Genomic DNA, 22284 nt, shown 5'->3' on the forward strand with positions numbered 1-22284 from the left:
TCTAGATCATGGGGGGGAACTTATGCTCGTTCAAGCTGATGGCTAAGCAAAAAAAATCAATAGTTCCAATGCAATAAAATATGATTCTAACACTATGCGGAATGTCTGGATGAATATTCAAAATCAATTTTCAACATCAATATAAAAATTCTATAAATCATTTGGATCAGGACATTAAAGGTAGCCATTGTCAGGCCAAATAATCATATCTAACTGATAAATAATTACACACAAATAATGATCAACTAAGCAGCAGATTTATAGATGAAAACAAAATATTTGAAATATTACAATTTGTGCTCTGGAACTAAATATACAATATTTTTTTTTTTATGTCAAAACTTAGAAATTTATGAAATGCTATTAACATGGTTTGCTAAGTTTGCTCACTTTTCTCTGCAGCCACCCCAGCTGTCTTTCCTAATTTAGTTAATCCTTTAATACCATTGCGCCACATCTCCCTCACTCTTCTCTATAAATCCTTTCATATACACTTTTTTTAGCTAGTCTAGCCCCGAAGACGCAAAATGGAATACAGTGTACATGTATGAGCCCACATCCACGTACATGTATTGTTCAATAATACAAACTAAACAACTTTGATAAAAAAATCATATTTCTTCTTCTTCTTCCTCTCCTAAAACTCACAAAGGAATATTGATGATGAGCACATGGGAAGAGCAAATGTTTTTAAAAGTTTTAAATGTTAAATCATGACAAAGTAATATTACTAAGAAAAAAAAATGTCCCCGATACCAGTACCAGCTTCCACTGAAGTTGTTTGTTTGATTGGTCAGATTAGACAAGAGTATGTTTCATACTTTCACAGATGTGTTCAGGCAGGGTACCACTTTGGGACCTTTTTTGTTCTTAAGAATTATCACTCTGGATATTTCGGGAAAAGGAGTAAGTCTATGTACAGGAATTGTTCACATCAAGACAAAGACTAATAAACAACATTTGCATAGCTTTAAGATGGGTCTGAATCTAGAGACTACAACCCCACCTGGAGTTTTCCTCCATTATTCCAGCTATCACAAGTTCATTATCTGTCTATGATTGGAGATTACCTGCGTTGATACTTCTATCCTTGAGGATATTTTAGGGTCCCAAGAAAGCCCTCCCCTCAAGTTCGAATTCACTGCTACACCTACACATGTACGTATTAAAATCAAGCTACTTTCAAACTTAATCCAAGGCTCTCAGAAATTTGATTATACTTGGCCTTGTACTGTAAAAAGCATTCATACATAGAATTGCTTTTAATACATAATTCCTCATTACTGTGTCTTCCTCTGCCTAACTGTGTAAATGAGTATGGAGTATATTGATAATTTCTATTTTCAGTAAAATCCTTGTTTCTGAAGAGGTATCCCATTCGTCCATTTTGAGTGGGCTTAGAGCCAACAATTTATAATGATCAAGACCGTTTCCTGTTCCAAAATAAACTTGAATATTTTTCAATAACGACCAACATGTTTTATATGCAGACAAATTCATATCAATTATTTGAGATAAATATCAATTAACACATTTAAATCCTAATAGGCTGTACAGGTATTGCCTGAGAAACAATGAGCTCTTATTTTGCACTTCCATTTCCCTTTTCTCTGACATTCCTTGCAAAAACAAATCTGGAAAATGACTGCCATATTTTCATTCTTTAATAATAAGCATGAATGAAATCAAAGTTATAAATGCTATCATCAAAATAGATTTGACTAACAAATAAATGCAAGTTTCAGCAATTCTCAATGATGTTGTCCCTTAAGTAAAAAAAACTTCTTCATCTACATGTACAGGGATGGCTACTGTGCATGTAAAGAATTTCCTTAGCCTATGAAGAATGTCACTTGACATAAAACACAGACAATTTATTGAGGAAGAGTGGTCGGCCATGGCATGTGTTGGCACTAACGAATGTTCAGGGATGGATATGGGGGGCGGGAATTTATGATGGGATGTCATGGGACATCTTTTCTGACCACAAATTAGTTTTAACTACATCATGTATTCTAGAAGACATTAATTAGTTTTAACTACATGTATTCTAGAAGAGAGAACATTAATGACATTACAAAACATGCACATTTAAAAAATTCATTCAACTCTAAAATGTGTTTTTCTTTTCGAAGTATTATATTAAACATGTGTAGGGATGGTTACTTTGCATGTTAAGAATTTCCTTAGCCTATGAAGAATGTCACTTGACATAAAACATGGACAATTTATTGAGGAAGAGTGGTCGGCCATGACGTATGTTAGCACCAACAAATGTGCATGGATGGATATGGGGGAAATTTATGTTGGGGTGTCACGTAACATCTGCACTGACTACAACCTATTTCTAACTAATCAAGAACATTAGTGACCTAACATTACATGCATATGTCAAAAGATATAGTCTTCAATATGTTGTCTTCTTTTTAGTATTCTTTCTTAAATAAAAAATACTAACTTAAAAGTAAAAAAAAATGGTCATGTAGGCTACCTAAAAAAATTACTGGAACAAAGTCCAGGATAAAGAAATAAAGTTTACTTTGAAGTCTTAGGTAAACAGCATAAAAATAAACCATTATGTAGTTATAATTTTCCTGATAATGCAAGCATGATTCACAAACTAATAACTTTGAGGTCATTCATAAAATACATAATGAACAGACACTAATAAAAGAAAAATTCAGATTTAAACATTTAGGTATTTCCTATCTATGATTCAATAGTGTGCAATGTGCATTACAGAGAAGTTCACACAGCTAGATTTATTCATTCTCTGCATTACTGGTTTGAAACCTAGCTCACATAATACAAAACCACTTTATAATGAGCCATCACTTCTCATGGATTAAAAGCATTCCACCCTGGTACCATTAAATCTTTTCTCCCCTCCTCACTCCTAATCTTGATCACTTCCCAAATTTGTTGTTTCAAGGGTTCATAAAATAAATTCACACTTGAACCCCTAGACACCCTTTTCATCAAACAACTTTCATCCACTGCTGACCCCCAAATTCTCCATAGAGGTACTAAACCTCCGGAATGAGCATCCACCAGGGAAATCAAGCGCATGAAGCCAAACAGCTCTAATTTTCATTGATTTTACAAGCATCCCGGGATTCTGTTTGGCAGCTTTGAAGGTTCCATTCCAATACCTGTACTGCTTGGATCTTTAGGTGCTTTTACACTAAGCAAATCACAAACGATTGTACTTTCTGATTTCATCCTGATCAGAAAACATCAACAAAATATTACGTCCTCTCGAAATTTACAAGAACTCTTTCACTCTTCAAGGTCCTGGGGATATTTGAAAGCAAATTATGAGAGCACATCAATTGCTATAGGAATGAAAGAGACTTATTGCAGAGAATTTTATATAATTTAAAATTATTTATGTTGTATTCTGATGCCTAAATTATCTTGATTTAAACTGGCTTTTTCTTGAAAGGGCAACCATGACTGGTTGAGGCATAGATATATAAGATAGACAGTCAAAGGTAGAAACCATGATGAATACCATTTATCAATTGTTCATTGGCGCAAAAACTGAAGCCTACTGTGAGTGCATACATATACAGACCTGCCAACCTCTTCGAATGAAAAACTGTATTCTGTGATTTTAAAAAACTGTATTTTTCCCCAAAAAAGTGTATTTCATAATAAAATGCTTGGCGCACTCGCTCATCGCGGCGCTCAAGCTGCATGCAAGCTAAAATGCGCACTGCTCTTGCAGATGAAAAAAAACATTGAAACATGTGTATATCTCCACCCTGGTTTTAACAAAATGATTGAAGTTACCTGAAATTGCATTGATCTAATAACCATATTTGTGTACGTTTTATGAAATAGAGACATATAGAGATGATTTTTCTCAATAAATTATGGTTTTGTAAAAAAAAAAAAAAAAAAAATGCCTCAAACGTACTGGTTGGCAGGTCTGCATATAGACCTGTATGATGATTAATATTTGCATTTTGTATTGACTTCATGTTTTTACAAGGGTTTGCCATAGTCTTACAGTTATGCTTTTACTAACTGTATCATTGATGTTCCAGAGGAAAGGTATAACAAGAAGTTTTCAAAATTGTCAGTAGCAGATAAAATATCACCTTCACCTTCCAGCATTACCACATATTCCTTAATACTTTGGAATACTGTAGAGGCAAAATACTGTCTAACCTGTCTAGGCCACCCAAGGGAAACAGAAAAAAGTGACCACTAGAGACGGGTACTATTTCACATATTCTTTTCAAATGGGAGACCATATTCGTGGCCACTAAAGACGAGTTTATGCTAAGACAGGTTATACTGTATATCATCTTTTTTTTTAATGTTATGGATTCATTGTTTACACTATTCAGTCCACCTGTACGCTTTGAAACACCCATACAAAGTGCCCTATAAATGTTGTTGTTATTATAACTATTATTATTATTATTGTTATTATTTTTATCATTTTTATTATTATTAGTATTATTATTATTATTAATTAGGAGGCTGAAATCTAATTATGTAACAGGAAGAAACAATGTTTTATGCCAGTGAGTCCATACTTGTCATATTACTTATTTAAGTCTAATTTCCAAAGCCAAAAGGTATAGTCTTCAAAATATGATACATTCAGCTTTCATTCAACTGCAATAATCATATCATTTTAATTGCGTTTGTTGTCAACTACCATTTACTGGAAATGCATCATTGAGAGAGACAATTTTGACAAGCATATGATATTTTGGACTGAAGGGGGACATGCAGAAATAGTGCAAAACCAAAACTTTATCCATCTCTCTTTGTGATTCCCCATCTCATTCACATGACCTGCGAAAGTAACACATCTTCTGGGAATGTCCCTCTCCAATTCATGGAAGAAATATGTCACATCTTCAGTGGGCTGTAAATCTCTCATGTGATCATATTTCCTTTTCATCTATCAAAACAGACAGCTCAAGACAAATCTCAAGGAGTATGTCTTGAACATCAAAACACAATTAGAGATTCATATCACGCAATGGTAATAGGAGAAACCTACTTCAGAATGTAGTTCATGTGAAGTGAAAAGCAATAGACATCACGTGTCTAGTCCATAAAGTGGATATGAAACGTCAAATTAAACATCTCAACTTGGGATGGCAGGCAAATATGTTGGAAAGAGGTAATCAAAATGTCATAACGATGTGTGTACTCTGTTCTTCCGACTTTCCTTCCCATGAATATCATTTTTTATTAGAATATTTCTCCAAGGAGCTGTAAGAGTGATGCTGTATTCTACATGTATATTGCATGTTTCTCCTTTTAATTTCCCTCACTGATAGGTACATGTAAACTGCTATCATGTAAGCCTGAACAATATTTTTGAATGATCCAAGCATCCCAATAAAGTAAAACAATAGCCTTCCTATCTAAAGCTAAAATGAGTTGCATGTACGGCTGTAGTAATTGACACTACTATCCTGCAAACAAGAACATGCAACTAAACAAATAAGTAAATAAATGTAAAAATAAACAAAAATAATGAATAAAATTCAAATCATACAACTGGCCACCATAACAAAATATTAAAACAGGCACTCTTGTCAAATCATTGATGGTATTGAATGGTATTGAATCTTATCAATATCTGAAATTCTGAATGATGATGTAGCATGTTAGATTGTTACCTTTCAGGTTTGTGTTTTTAATAGGACCAATTACAATCAATTTACCTAATTTTTTACCAGTTTTTTTTTTTTTTGCTTCGTTCACTCACAATTCTTAGCAATCATGGAACATATTCAATACTTTAGCCCCATATATTTTATTGTATTTATTTTTGTTCATTGCACCACTGGTCATCATAAATAAAGTTTAAAATGGTTCAATAATCTGAGATACATGTACACGTAGGTTTGAAAAATGCTGAAAAGTGACTAAATCTTATTCCCTATAGTGACAATAATGGTATGTTCTGGCCCAATCAATTAAAATCAGAACAACTTAAGTTAAACCACGGGATAGCATATCCCCTCCTTTCCCCTTCTCATCACTCTAAGTATGAATTTTTTAATGAATTGAATTGACGCGTTTGATATATAAATAATTATTATCTTTTGTTTTATGTTTGTTTATGTATACCTATACTGTATTCAATTTATGTTGGCCTGTATTACGTTTGTTTAGAACTAATAACCTGGGCCCATTATTGTAATTGTTTCCCTTTTTTATTAATAAAAGGTGATTTATAAAAAAAAAAATCTTAGCAACTTGTTAACAGGATCATTTAAAAGAAAGAGAAAGGAGAATAGAGAGGAACAATGATAGAATAATTTAGCATACAATTACTGATTCATCAACTAATTTACAGCTATGGGCCAAAAATGATTAATACGCAATAAAGACAGGTTGAACGTTTCATTAAGAAGTGCCGAGTCGTATCCCTAGCACCTTTGGCTGGGAAGTACAACTGGTCAGTGTCTACTGGAAGATGAACACAGCCACCTGCTCCCAAGAAGACAACAGCCGGAACTCTGTCATCACCGCACACATTCATGCTAAAACAGTATCATGGATGAAATCCGTCAATCACAAAACAGGTTGCCATAAATATGTGATAGTGTACATGTATGTGCACACAGGAAGGTGTACAAAAAAATTAGCAAGCAAATTTCCTGTTCCTAAAATACAGGTACAATTCACTGTGTAAAGAGAGAGAGCGCACAGATGTTCCTGTATAACAGAACTCAATTAACCCTTTGCGCGCTGATGTTGCAGTCCTGCACATTCGTACAGTTAAATTCAACAATCGTAATAATTAGTTTTCTCTCCTACCTTCAAACTAGATAAGCTAATGAAAGTCGATAGTTCTTGAATAACATCTATATAATAATAATAAGTATCAGTGGTGCAATATTGATATCTTGAATTAAAGAAAATAACATGGAAACAATTGTCATTAATTTCCAAAAATTTAATTCAACATGCAAAGAGTTAACTCATTTTAAAAATAAGCCTTAAAAATAAACCATGGTATTGGATGTACTATAGATGCTGAAAAGGTTTTGTAGTAGTTTTATTTTGCTAATTTCATTTCTCGAACATCGGTGTTTATCAACTTTTCCCAGTTTATAGAAAAAGGCCTAGTCACTGTCCAGCTACATTGAGCATCTATTTGACCCAAAGACGAGGGATAATATAAGGTGCACATTCTTTTAATTTGGCTGGTACTTTGCGTGGAAAAAACGGGTGAGAGTAATCCAAATACAAATGTATTTCAAAATAGTGTTTATTTCTCATACAAAAACAGGTTTCTTGCACAAACCTCTATAAAATAAGTACATGTAATTATTTGAGTCTGGAGGTGGACAACTGCAATTTTATATTGAACATCATTTCAGTATGTGACTTTAATATGGAGTATTCAATATTTGATATAAAAATCAATGCAAGAAATTACTCACATCAAATATCACATGCTACTCACTAGATATAAAATAAAATAAAAACAAGCATTGCAGACACTCCATTAAAACAGTAATTTCCCAAGGGTAACCACTTCAGCCATTAGCTGATCTTCCACATAGCCCTACAGAGGTGTACATAATATACTATTATCACCCTTCTTCATTCTAATATGTCGAGCGACTAACAAGAAGGCAGTGGGTACCATTTGTTTGGAATGACTCAGCCGGGATCGAACCCACGACCTTCCATCCATGAGGCAGGTGCTCAACCACTGAGCCACCACACCCAGAGTGACTAATTCCAAACAATACAGACAAACAACTTATCATTACACTATGTTTATCTTTGTACAGATTTTAGACTGTGCCAAGAATACCAACTCAACATATAATAATCTTAATTATTTATAATGTGACTTGACACAACCAAGTTGGTTATGAATTACCCTAACCAAACAGTTTGGCATTTGCCAGACAAGGATATGATAAAAACCAGGACCAGTTATTTGAGAAGGGAATGTGGTAAAATGGCAGAAAAAAGAACGGGTATAGCATGCAGGAAATATTGGATTAATATTAATTCATTTCACTCCCCATGAGAAGCCCTAACAACACAGGCAAGAGAGGAGGTTCCTTGCGGAAAAAAAAACTGACGTAAAATTACAAAAACACTTCTTGGTTAGTCATAGAATGGATTAATAATGCTAATACATATTTGAGTTTCATGGTGTTGGAAATGGGACCAAAAGACATACTGTGATATCCCTAAAATAGTTCTGTGATTACAAGGAATGAGGTGGGGATATTTCTCATATTACTTATTAGGTCAACTGATTCAATAATAGGAAATAAAGCGGTCGAATTTTTCATATAATTATTTATTCTGGACCTATTGTTGTTTCATGATCTAAGCAGGAATAGTGACATTTTGTAATCGATCTTTTACACAAATCATTTTTATTCAATAACTAAATTTATATCCTACATAGATTGAATCCTGTATAGTGATTGGTTCAAGTAGCATCATGTGACCGAATATATTTCAACTATGATGTTGCGTGACGTCAGACCTCGATATATTTTTGGATATACCAATATTCTGACGTCATTATTTCACAAAACTGGATATCTCGGCGCACCGGCTTGCGCGCGCGCAAGTCCAGCGTGATGCGTCAGCGCAGACACTAATCTGCGTTCCGCTGAGCGCGGTGGCTCGGAGAAAAGTAGGTAATTCAACGCAAGTAACAGGACTTTGCATGCTCAGCGCATAGATTTTGGTTATAAATTATTAAAAGTAGGATATAAAACAAATATATCAGGCGTTTCATTCGAAAGCATAGTGGGAATTATTAATCCTCGGTTGGACTGTCAAAACTACTATATTTCCCTCGGGGCTTCGCCCCTCAGGGAAAAATAGTAATTGCCAGACCAACCTCAGATAAATAATTCCACTATACTTTCTCAAAGCCTGATATATTTTTTTAATATAAGCATTCCAAGGCCTGAGAAATAAAACATTACCAGTAAAGGGGGCTAAACATGTTTAATGATCAAATACAAAGTTTTACAAAGAAACAATTAAACTACTGTAAATCTTATTGTCATTACCCTTTTACAAGATTTGGACATTAGAGAAATTATTCACATGATCAAATCTTAAACAAATATTGGCTTCAAACTTTAAAGGCATACAAATGCATTTGGCTGTATACGTTTTAATTGGCAATTCCATACATGAAGACTAGTATCATGTTCCTGTAGCGTAATCAATCACCTATAGCCAATACTGGTGATCTACTGTCTGATTGAAGAGCTGCTTTAATATAGTGATCTTCCTACATCTTCATTTCCACACTGAATATCAGATTGCTATATTGGGCAATTCTAAAGAAGCTGAAGGATCTCCTATATCCTGTATTGGGAATATCATTGAGCACTATTTCAGGAAACCTTAGCTGCTATCTCAAGAAAGGGATCCTGGAGAGGATTCCGCCCTTTATTTGACACAAGAAGAGACGAGTGACAGATTCCAAAATATCAACCTATTGTTTAAGTTCACACCACTTAAATTTTTTTAGAAAACCCAGTGAACACTCAAGATTGATCCATAGCTACATTCTGTCAGATTTTTAAAGGATCACAGGCTAAATATTTGTGAATACTTTGTGACTTGCAAGAAACTTTCGCAAAACTAGGTATTTACAAGGAATTTTTAAAGAGTTGGCAAACATCATGAACATAGTGCAAAGAAGCTTTGCAAGCAAATCGCGAAGAAATGCAGTTACTGTGTTTTAGGCTTGACGTTTTTATTTGTGATTTTATCTTGCATGACAATGACATGATTGACCATGAGACTTAGCTCTGTCACCACTGACCTCTAAGGGATCAACACAGAGGACAGCTGAACTCAAAAGATGGCTAATTTTATACTCAATTGACTTGAATCTATCTTGTATCCAGTCACATAGAAATAAGCCATCAAACGTTGACATATTTTGTTTGCTGCTGTTTGAAAAACTGACCTGTTGCTGTTGTTACAACGCATGGAAAAGGATAACTGCCCATTTTTATTGGTTATATAATTTATATTTTATGAGTAACCTTGCAATTCAGCAACAATTGCATTTAAAATAGCTATTTACATGTATTTTTGTAGTTGATTGATCTGCAAACTTCATTTAAAGTTCTCCATCCCATCCCCTCCTGAATCTAGTTTGATCCCTTCCTCAAATGGAGAGCTTGACTGCAATGCAATATCGGGAGCATGAACAACTATGAACTTCCTTGCTTCCTACTCTTTCATTTTGATTATCTCTATAGTGTCAATCAAAAGCCCAATACAGAGCAATTCAAGCTGTTTCATTATCATACAATCTAGTTCCCATTGCCAATGGCGACTCCCTGCAGAGCTGATCTTTCTACGAAAACATCCTCATCCGAAAGTGATACCTCTGAGAACAGTTTCAATCTCCAACCAAAACTTTCTCAGTAACCTTTCAAGTACTTCCTCTAAGTTCTTCCTGTTTGCTACAATAGAAAGTCAGAACATATCCTTCATGCAAGAACTGAATGGAGTTTTCTGTGGTCGAGCTGCTTCCTGTGAAACCAAAACTGTTACTTCTCTCAGCAAAGGCATCGGGTAAACACGGGCGGTATCGCTGAAATGACAGAAGTAATTCTCCTAGCCTCCCTAGAATATTGGACCATGGAATATGTCACCAATCCACAATAAAAATCAAAGAGTAATACTGTGGATGAACATGTTTGGGAAACTAGAGCTAACATTCATGATATTTAATATAAAAGGGAAGAGGTCATAAATCACTTTCTCCTAAGATTACTTTTTAACTCTTTTAAGAACTGTGATGTTTGTCATGCCTTAACCCTATCTAGGGGGGGGGGGGGTCTACAAGACCCCCCTCAACGATTCGTGCAATATTTTTTACTACCACTCCAGGTGGGTGTTTCATAAAGCTGTTCATAAGTTAAGAGCGACTTTAAGAACGACTGGTGATCCTTTCATGTGGTAAATAATATATTCATTGGCAATGGTTAAGCGCGTAAGAAAGGATCACCAGTCCTTCTTAAAGTCGCCCTTTAACTTACAAACAGCTTTATGAAACGGCCCCTAGTACCAACTGCTCATACATCTTACAATTGCTCCAGTAGAATGATCAGAGGCATATGCTGTAAGACCTGTGCTGTAACCACAACAGTTTCTCAAAACCACTAGATCTCTGGTGGCAAAGGCTTGATCAATTACTACTTAGTCTGATCTAATTTTGTCCAATTCTCATTAAGGTTCATCCCTCATAGTCAAATCCATTACTCTATTTTTTATTACAAATGATTTTCAATAATGAATTAGTTTAATATCCTTTTGACCCATTTACCATTTCACAAGATCTCCAGAACTTTGGGCTATGTACATTTTGTCTAATACAAATTTTGTCTACAACCTCTCGGTGTTTGCTGCATGAATCTTGGACTCAATAGCAAGTTAATTCTCAGGGCTTTTTAAAAATAACCACATTTCTATGATAAAATGTAAAAAAATTGTGCTTATTATTGGTCTATTCATTGTTCCATGAAAGCAACAACTACTCAGTACACTCGTAACATGTGATGCATCTGAATTGAGATTTCAAAAGAGATGTTCCAGTGCTGCTAACAAACATCTTTATTACCTCTTTGTCGCTGGGCGCAAGCTTACTTTCAAGCAATGCTTACCTCACTGGATCTGAGTAGAATCCTATATCTATATCTCATGTTATGGTCTTTGCTATTCTCCACCGGACTCTCCTGTTCCTCCACTCTCTCCCTACGGACGCTGACAGCCAGAGGACCAAGAAAGTCATCCACACCAAAGTAGTTCTGATGTTCTACAGGAACAAAATAAACCAGGGACAAGAATAGAATTGTGGGTAAATACATGTATGCATTTAAAACAGAAGGTGTAATATCCTTGAGTTTATAGGGTCGAACATAAATAAATCATGATCGTCACATTTTCTACATTTATATGCTTTATAATTTTAAAACAACACACATCATCTGATTTGACCACAAAGTGTTCATAATTGTGTTGATAATTCTTTACACTGATAATATAACTAAGTGAATTCTTTCTTTCCTGATAAAGAAAACAAATTACTACAATCTACTTTCGAAAATTTCTTATTAAATTCCTTATGAAAAATAGAGCCATCAATTTCATAAGAACATTAATTCTCATAAGAAATGAAATCATGGAAAAGGCTGTTGGCAATATTAGAGCTAATGTGTACACATGTTTGGGTCTTTAAATTCACTGAGGATGAAAACCTTTTCTCCATTTCAAATACAAAACAAAACCCAAAACTGTACAACATATCCACACTCCATAACAAAGCTTAAACGGACCTGTATATTATCTGCTTCATCATCAGATGGTAATCAGGTTAGCAAAAGTGCTAAATAATTTCTCTATTGACTTTACAAGGATCATTTGACTGACACAATTCAAAAGGTTAAACATCAAAGTGACAGTCCCAACAGCCTGAGAAAGACTTCATGCACAAAAAATATCCCCTAATTGACATTGCCTGGCTAAAAATGGACAGGAGGCTACACATCACAGGAAATTTGTAGTGACAGGATTCTGCCAAATTTGTAAAATAATTTTTAATGCAAGAATTATAAAGCTTTATTAGGAAATTTAGAGGGTGCCCAACTAAAAAGATTTTGAATGACATTCCTTTTTTTTAAATAAATCAAGTGTTAACCCATCACTTGCAATCAAGAAATTGCAAAAAATAATTTGTCTTAATATTTTAAAAATATTAATTGTTTGATACCAGATTACATTAATCACTACAGATAGAATAATACAAAAATGGTTTTAAAAATGGAATTATAGAGAATAGCAATTATGAAGGCTTTTATTTTTATTTTTTTAATTTTAGGGGCAAACTAGTTTTTGCACCAATATACATGCATATTTTGCCCTTGGTCTTACCATGTTTGTAGAAGTACTTGCGATAATACAGGGCGCCTTGGTCCATGTGTTCTATGACAGGCCCACGCCAGACGTAATTGGATTGGTCATCGTTGGTGATGAGCTCGGAAGCCCCCCTCTTCTCAAGAATCGTTTGATGGCGATACCTGGTAGAGTCATAAAATAAGAGTTGATTTGATTGAGTCAGTGATTGGAAGTGATGTCATAAAAGAAGAGTTGATACGATTGAGCCGGCAATTGGATAAATGTATTTGAGAATGCATGAGCGAGGATGGGATACCGATGTTAATGGGCGGAGGGGAATGACAGTTGTGGAATTTGTTTGATGAGGAGATGGCTCTGATGATACTATGCCACAGTATTCGGAGGAGCTTCTGAAGGATTGCCAACATTCAGGGAAAGTCTTTTTCTTTGTAAAGGCTTTATATTGCTCATCTTTATAGCTGAATATATTTTATTATTAAAAGAAAAAACAAACTTTCATGTTCTTGTTAATTTTAAACTCATTGCATGTGTAGACTTTAGGAGAAACTTTTTTAGTCATGTTGAATATATGGCACTTTCATTACATCGTAATGAGAAATGGGCTAAGACTGATGAAGAACATGTACTCTACAAAGAAATTATATGTTCATGACAATCAACTTTATGTAAATGGTTTCATTATAAGCGATAGACTTCACTTTGCAAGTGACATAAAGCCTTATAACATATAACTCAACAGAAGGGTTGGATTTCATCTGCTCTGCACTCATGCAATTATATCATAATTAAGATAACTGTCAAACTAATCCTCTATCCTTAATCCATCCAGGTCACATATACTCAGCTATATGAGAGGCTTCACTAGCAGTTTTTCCTGTCCCATTTTACCAACTTTTACATGATCCAAAGCTGTGTTATTGTTTAATAAATCATTAATTCACTCACAAATGTAAACAAAATGAAGCAGAGTCTATCCCCATTCCAGTTAAAGTTCATTGACCCCATTTTGACCCCTATTTACAAGTTCAACCCCCAATCAGCCGTATGCACTGGATGTGATCCAACCGGCATAACAGTCACTGCATGGAGCAATTAGCACCATTCAGCGTTGATTACCGGTGCCCCTCCTGGCAACGGCCTCCGCCATCCATACCAGACATAGTCTACATGCCCACCTGGGCAACAGCAGACATGGTTTGTGATTCCAAGATATTGGTCTAGCTGCATGTGTTCATACTAAATTTTACTTGGTTGTAGAGAAACATCAGTGTAGGCTTTGCATACTGTACTAACCTGGGTCAGACCAACAACTGCCATCGTTTGTGATTGTTCCGGTGTGTGTTCACACATAATTTATTTCTTCTGTAATAAAACTCCTTACAAAACTAAGGATGGACATTTTCAAGCATTTTATATAGAGTGTGTCCTTATAATTTTTTTTTTTTTTTTTTTTTGGGGGGGGGCTTCCATTGTATTACATGCATATCAACCTTTACCTTAAAAGAGAACACTTGATTTGCAATATAGTCACAATATCTTAGAAAATCACACATTAGTTTATTTGACTTTTGCTATACAGTAATTGATAAATTTTCTTATTTTGTGGGTTCTCACAAACAAGAAACACAAGCCAAGACACTACCTTATCAAAATAGCATAAATATGAATATTAAAACAAAATGCTAGGTAAACAAAACCAGAAAGATAAAAGGACTTCTCCGTTTTAGGAAATAGAATGTGGACGCAGCATCTCCTACAGCAGACACGTATTGTGATAAACCCATAATATTTTGATGTTAGACTGTTACAATCAGACATAACCTACATGTATATGCATGATACACAAACATCATTCTGACGGTTGGTCATGTGATCACATCTAATGATAGTCTGATATGCAGACATGACATGATTATGATTAAACTGATAAATGAACAAACATGAACCTGGTATCCAAAACAATACAGAACTCTGTCAAGCTTTCAAAATGAATGAAAGCAATTAAAAAAGTAAAAGATTTCAAATTAAGAAAATAAATATAAAATTCAGGGTCTGCTGAGATTATGTATGTTAAACATTTTCTGGATGTTCCAGGTAATGTAAATCACAACCACAAAAAAACCCATTACAGATGGAATTACAAACAGAAACAGTAGGCCTACTGTTGCAATATCACAGGGCCTACATTTAACTTCTTTTTCTGTGTAAAGATGAAAACACAGTTATCATCTCATTCATATGAAATAAAATGGTACATGTTTAAAAAAAGTTAAAATGCCCTGTACAGAATGTAAAGTTGCAACCAAAATAGGTAACTTCTTCTGACCAACCTCCTCCCCCTACCCCTCCTTAAATATTTCAACACTTGCCTCTATAATTTCCCTTTATTAATTCATCCCATCCTCAATAAATCATCAATTATGAGAATCTTATAATTATGAAAATTATCCAGATATAATTTGATAAGGTATTTCTCAAGGTTCCAAACTGTGATACCATACTGTGGCAAAGACAAGGTGTGAGAAGTGAAATTCATCCGAATGGCAAGTTTCCTGGCGCCTTTGCAATTAGGCTGTAAGACCTAGACATGATAGAGACACAATATGTAGCAACAGCCCAACATGACTCTTCCTGTTAGCAATACACTATGCCTAATGGTTTTCAAGGATCTTTGAACATTTGGTGTTCTCACACCTGCCTACTCAAGAAAAATAAATGGTATTTTCATATCAGGTATTCTACCCCAATCAGAAAATACCAAGTGTTTTGCCATTTAAAATAAGTTACTCGTAATATCAATTGAGAAAAAAAATACTTTTTAAAATTATAAAACTTTTTCATGGTTGTGGTGATATTCACAGTATTGTGAAAAAGTCACAAGAACTTTTAAGGTGAGGCAGGAAGACTGATACAAACATAAATGTTTTCTTGTTTACTCATGAATTACTAGATTTTTATATCTAGGTAGGTGTCAATGGCTGAAACTATTTTCATACCTCTATAAAGTTCTCCTAATTTACATATATTTTTCCTGTTTTGTAAGGTGTACATATGCCTAGATAGAATATAATTTGAGGACACGTGATACAGGAGATAAGAACACTTTTGTTTTCTCCAATGGGTTACAATTTGAAAAAGGCAATGCTGATGACAACATGCTTCATGAGCATGAAAATTGCTTGAAATAAAGATTTTTAAGTTCTGCTCCAGAAAATTGGAATCATTGCATATCAATCTTGTAAGCCCTAACCCCAATTTAAAACCAAATAAAAATCATATTCCGAACTGGGCCAACCCTACAAATAACCCAAGTAGAGAAACTTCCAGGTAAAGCAGTCAAGTGATACAGGTCCAGTATAACATGAGTGCCCTGTAGCACTGCACTAGAAATGCTATACCTTTTTTTTTGGGGGGGGGGGAGGGGGTAAATCATAAAACAGCACACAAACATTGCATCTTGGGATCTAAAGATTTTAATGATAAAACAAAAGTTCAGTGGTGAGTTTGTTTTTACACCCTTGGCTCCCCCTCTCTTCATCAAGGGTTTGATTATCCTGAAGATTACAAATAAAGGCCTGGCCCAACTGCACTTACGGATGCAGAGAGGATGCAAAACGGACAAAAATCTTGCCATCCATTGAAAAACGCTCTGTATCCGCTGTGTAGTCTTTGCATACGTGTTTCATACGCTCTATATCCATCGAACATCCGTCCACTGTGATTTCATTGTTCACTCATTTCGTCCATTGTCTGGAGCGAATGAAAACGGATGGACCCACCCCGAAATATTGCTTGTCCACTGTATCCGTTATGAATACACTTTGTGTCCGTCGGCCAGTGGGACCAGGCCTTAACCAGTGCAGCAAGTGCACTGTACTGGATCCTCCTTGGTCTCCTTCATCTTGTATCATACTGTTTCACACTCCTCAAGAATTACTCAGTTTGCTAACAACATATAGTGCAACAGTCTATAACAAATTGTTTCTTATCCAACAAAATCCCACAATCACAGGAACTTATAACAGTTATTATTACTTTCTACTATAATGTGATGCAAGGCTAATGTCCTCACCTTCTCATTGCTCTGGTACTAAGCATGCCCATCTTGGAGAGTGTGACCCTGGGTTCGACCTCATCCCCAATCTCGTTACGGAAATAAGGACAACTGCTGAGGAGATCGTTGCTCTGCTTGTCACCGGGGTCCTGCTCTTCATTGGTTAAAAGATCCTCTACGCTCCCCTGCACAGGTCAGAACAAAAAGAAATGTGTACATACATGTACTGAATCTTTGAAAAGCCATAGGGTGATGACCTCTTTTGAAGTCTTTGACTAAAGTCACTTCTGTCACTTATCATCTTATTAGTTTATAAGATGTTCTTTACTTATATATACATATTCATATTTGAATAAAAGCAGGACAAAAAATGTAATGGTCTTTAAAAAAAAGTTAGAAGTACCCTCTCACCCTGAGCATCTAAATTGAAAATGAATATCTACACAAACTCTGGATACATCACATACACAGATTCTGAATACACAGTGTAAAATTATCTTAATGAGGGACACATTAAGAAGATGTGTAATTAAATTGATAGGATTTAAATGAGGGATTCTCAAATGGTGGCGCATGCGCCACTTGTGGCGCACTGAGCCTTGCGGAGTGGCGCACTGAGCCTTGCGGAGTGGCGCTTGGGAGCCGGTATTAAAAAAAAGAAAATAAAAATAAGGAAAAATTGGGGAGAAAAAATGTATCAACCAGTAACCTGGAAATGAGGATTTGGTGATCATTTTAATACAAAGAGAAAACAAAAACTCTTTACTTGACACTTAAGTGCTAATTGATTTCCTCAAATTTTGTCAAATTTAGCACTCGATAACCCCTATTATAGAGGATCGATGGTGTTCTCCTTTTTATTTATTCTATGCTGTACAAAGTTTATATGCCACACAAGTGATTTGAAAGCTCCGCTTGTAGGTTTCTAATTCTACGGCAAGTAATTTTGCATTTCATGCAGAGTATACGTTTTGGTTAAGAGTTAAACATCAAATAATATGATATTCAAAGAAAATCCTGATCATAAAAGATAATGAATTTGGGACCTAACAAGCAGAAACTTTGTTTCCGAAGCCGATTAAAATCCGAAGATGTAAAAGTGAAATATGCTCGATGTATTGCCTGCCGTGATTGCCTGCATGCACTCTTGCTTAACACGAGCTGAATGAATGATACTGCACATGAGTTGTAGAGAGAGGGGGGCAGTTTGTGGCGTTAATAGTGCAGTGCAACGCCTGATTTTCAGCCCTTGCAAAATCAGGGACTGTAACTTCAGCCACTGGCGTACAAATGGGGGTGTGGATTGGGGGGCCCCCAAGTGTTTCACGGCCAAGAAAAAAAAGGAGAAAAGGAAAGGGAAAGAATGGAATATTGTATTATGTCAAAATATAGATTTTTGTATTGAAAAGTTCAACATTTTTGCTTCAGCTGCCATACTTAGCCCCCTCAATTTTTTTTTACACATTACGCCACTTGCTTCAGCCAATAGATCTGGTGCAGAACAGTCTTAACTAGTGGTATCATTGGTATGTTGTGAAATAGTCACTAATCATTTTTATTTAATAAATAATGTGTATTTTGTTGGCATTTGTATTTCTTCTGTTGATATTAATTAGAGCCCCTCTGGGCAATTTAAAAGGCTCATATTCCAAAAACTTCTGGGGGTTCTGCCCCCTCGACCCCAACCAGAGGCCTCTGGACCCCTTCCGAAATACTTTGCTGGCTTGCGTAATGGATAGTGGAGCATTACAGATTCTCAACAAGAAATATGGAGCTTCAAAAAAAGTAATTGCGAATGGCTGATTTAAATATTACAACATAGGGAGGAAATTACATAAAATATTGGTGTTTCATACATTCTTTTTCCTACACGAAGTGCAGACTATAATGACTTGCTAATGCTGACTCCTTAGTCAATAAATATTACAGTTTATATTTTCTAAAAATTTTGGCCAAATGTCCTTAATCTACACAACACATATTTCTATAAATTTGTTACTGTTATCAGCAACATATTATTGTATTTTGCATGAGTGAAACATTTCCTTCTAAAAAACACCCCAAAGTTGTAAACAGGATCCTGTATTACACAATGTCTAGCAAATGATCATAGCTCATACATGTAGCTAATTTTCATTTTCATAATTGATTCCATTGGTAATTATGTGGAATCAATCATAAAAATAACCTGTAATGATCAATCATTAAGCTTTTAGATGTGAAGACCTAGATCATTATACTCACTTCAGGTGTATTGGTAGAACTGGCCTTGGAAGCTGCTGAAGCACCTGTAGTCACGTTGCCCTTGGCAATTAAGTCACTACTCCTGGTTAAATCCCCAAGTTCAAAGTGTAAGCTCTGCACATCAAAATGCTCAAATGCTCTCCTCCTAACACCCTCTTCAATCCTTGTTTCAAGCATTTCATCAGCAGTTCTATTGTCACTGTTTTCTTTGGAAATATCACCTCTTTCCCCTTTTCGCAGTTTCCTAAAGAAGGAGCCCTCGTGCCTGCGCTCATTGTTCGAGTATGATTTAGTTCTGTCCCTCTTTTCTCTTTTGCTCGGGTACCTGCGAGGTTGTTTAGGACTGGGTATGGTTTGGCTTCTTTCGATAGTAGTACTGCGTTGCTTGGGTGGTGCCTGCGGTGTCTGTGGTGTCCGTGCAGGCAGAGGGGCAGTGTTGCTGCGCCCATCGTGTACTGTGGTCACACGACCCTGGATAAGCTGCTTGAACTGTGGTGGCGCTGGACTGCGCTCATCCACAGCCTTGTAGTCCTGCAGCATTCTAAAGAAACTCTCTCCTCCCGTACTCTGCACATCTATCGAGGATGTACTCCCAAAATCCCTTGTAACAGCAGCTGCATTGAAGTCTGTTTTCTCAATTATGTCTAATGTTGAGTTACTCATACTACGCCTCAAATTCTGTGTCAGAGGCATGCGGGGTAAGTCACCCCCACGGTTAAACTTCCTGAGATTATCTGTGGTCAACGCTAGGGTTCGATGACTTTCCGTTGAGGCACTGACCACCCCAAGAGCTTGCTCAAAGTATTTTCCGTCAGGGCTGGTATTGTGCCTTCGATGTTGAGGGGATCTGTGAGTCCGTTTTTCCTCATCTCTCCAATACTGCCTAGCTTCCTCTTTACTTCTAAGCCAAGGGCTCTGCCTTGCAAGCAAGTCCTGCGTTGATGACATGAGTTCCTTGTGATAGTCTTTCTCATTATCCGCAACTTCAGATGCTTCCTCGTTGGCCTGGAAATCGACCTTCACTGGAGTTGCTCGAAATTGACCAGTGGTCAAACCGAGTTGACCACTACCACTATCTCCACTGCTCCTTCCCCAAGAGCGGCTATCGCTCCTTGGGGTACTCACACCCCTAGATACTGTGCTCCCCGACTGGTATCCGTTGCCCTGGCTCTGCGTGGCTGAGCCTGGCCTGTAATAGTTATCTTCCGATTGTTGAGATGAAGAGGAGTGACCGTTTTGTACCACCTTGCTGTGATAATAATCGGCCATCTCCTGCGCACTTTGTCTTGCTGATTGGATCAGCTCTGGTTGTACCGCTCCGCTGTGTGCGTAGTTCCCATGCACTCCTCTACTTGCTGTGGCCATATTCAGCCATGCACCCTAATCGCCTCACCTTTCCCCTGACTGCAACAAAAACAGAACCCACCTCTCAAGCTGAAAATCTGCTAATCATTTCTTTGTCTGAATCAACACCATTACTGTCGTTCATAATTCATATCCTCCTCTATATATTACAGTGATTCACATTGAAATAAAAGCTTCAAAATAAGTGATCCGATCCACCAGAGAGTAACCCACACACTGTTAGATAGATGTACATCCTGCACTATCCACGACCTGGACCAGAATGGATATCACACACAATGGTTTCCTGGCCAAAACAACAGCTCTGCTCCTGTGTGTCGGGTTGCCCCTTCCTTCCTGGTCTGGTGGCTGAGTCAAGCATTGATTTGTCAACAGACAAATGCCTGTATGGACGGTTGGAACGGTCTGCCTGTAATCACATGCTCATCCCCTGATCAGCGTTTCCAGGTCAAGCGAGTAGATCCAGTAGCAGTGTGGTCGGTCGGACAGGACCTTGAATTAGGGTAAATCCGTCTGTGGTTTGGAGAGAAAAAAATGGAACAGAAATTTAGGATGATAAAAAAAAACATAAAAGCAGGAGGAAGACTTTTGAAGATACCTGAAAAACAATATATAATTCAAGCTGATTAACTTTCAAAACATCTATCATATTTATAAGACATGCTATTGTAATTTTCCAAAAATATTTAATACATGCATGAGCTTTCTTTAAAGATGCCTGAAAATACATTTTCCAACAAATTGTATTCATTTTCAGAACATCAGGATTCTCCATAGATAGATCTGACTTTTTCACCCATTTGAAATAAACATGAAATGATTATGTGATCATAATATAATAAAAGAAATAGACATTTTGAGCTTGGTTTGGAATTCCTCTATCAAACTCTCTTTTACACTAAAATTAAAACGCATGAAAATATAACAATTCACATGAAAAGAACAGGCTTCTAACACAAAAATAGAAAACAATAAAATTGATAGACCATTTGACCTTGAAGCAATTGATCAATCAACTAATTCACAATGAGCACACTTGCTTTCACACTGCCCTTTTAATAAAGACATAATCAAGCTTCATTTTCACATCCTACAGTAATATTCAAATTAATTGGAATCCCATGGTTCCGTCGCATCTGCTTTAATAAGACAGCTTGATACCAACAAAAGACATAAACAATTTTGTGTTGAAAGAAGGATAAAGTAATGACCCCCTCCCAAGTTCCTAATTTGGAAGAGGTGAATGGACAGGAGGATGGGGGGAAGGGGGTAGTTGGGGGGGGGGGCACTCACATATATTGGTGGTATGGGGACGTGTCATTTTGATGACCCCCTTTTTCAGACCTAATTTTCAGTTCTCTAGATACTCCCAATGACAAAAATTCTGTTCAGAAGCCGCCCCGCCCCAAAGCAGCTCCATGCATGGCTAGCGCCCATATATACATATACACTGTATATATGTACATATAGTTTGAGTGCCCCTCCTCAGGGGTAGTTTATCAAAGCCCCAGTTAAATAATTAGACACAATAGCATTCAATCCATAAATTATTAAACACATGGATGGAAATGTCATCAAAATTCATTAATGTCCACATTGTACAGGTGTTTCCCTAATAATCAAGATGTCTGGAAAAGTTTATCATCAAATCTACCAGCAAATGGAGTTTATGTTATTAAGTGTTTGGAAATCCCCCACAAAAATTC

At 36.2% G+C, this 22284-nt stretch overlaps 1 protein-coding gene across 1 annotated transcript; it reads right to left on the reverse strand.

Annotated features, from left to right (window-relative positions):
* Positions 1-11648: 11648 nt before the first annotated feature.
* Positions 11649-21093, reverse strand: LOC129265342 (signal-induced proliferation-associated 1-like protein 1). The gene is made up of 4 exons (XM_054903348.2): positions 19214-21093; positions 16988-17154; positions 12931-13076; positions 11649-11815 (listed from the first exon to the last, which is right to left on the reverse strand). Exons 1-4 carry the CDS (start codon positions 20576-20578, stop codon positions 11649-11651), a joined length of 1845 nt encoding a protein of 614 aa, XP_054759323.2. The 5' UTR covers positions 20579-21093.
* Positions 21094-22284: the final 1191 nt, after the last annotated feature.

The sequence above is a fragment of the Lytechinus pictus genome, chromosome 7 (assembly GCF_037042905.1).
Source record: "Lytechinus pictus isolate F3 Inbred chromosome 7, Lp3.0, whole genome shotgun sequence".
In the NCBI taxonomy this organism is placed as follows: Eukaryota; Metazoa; Echinodermata; class Echinoidea; order Temnopleuroida; family Toxopneustidae; genus Lytechinus; species Lytechinus pictus.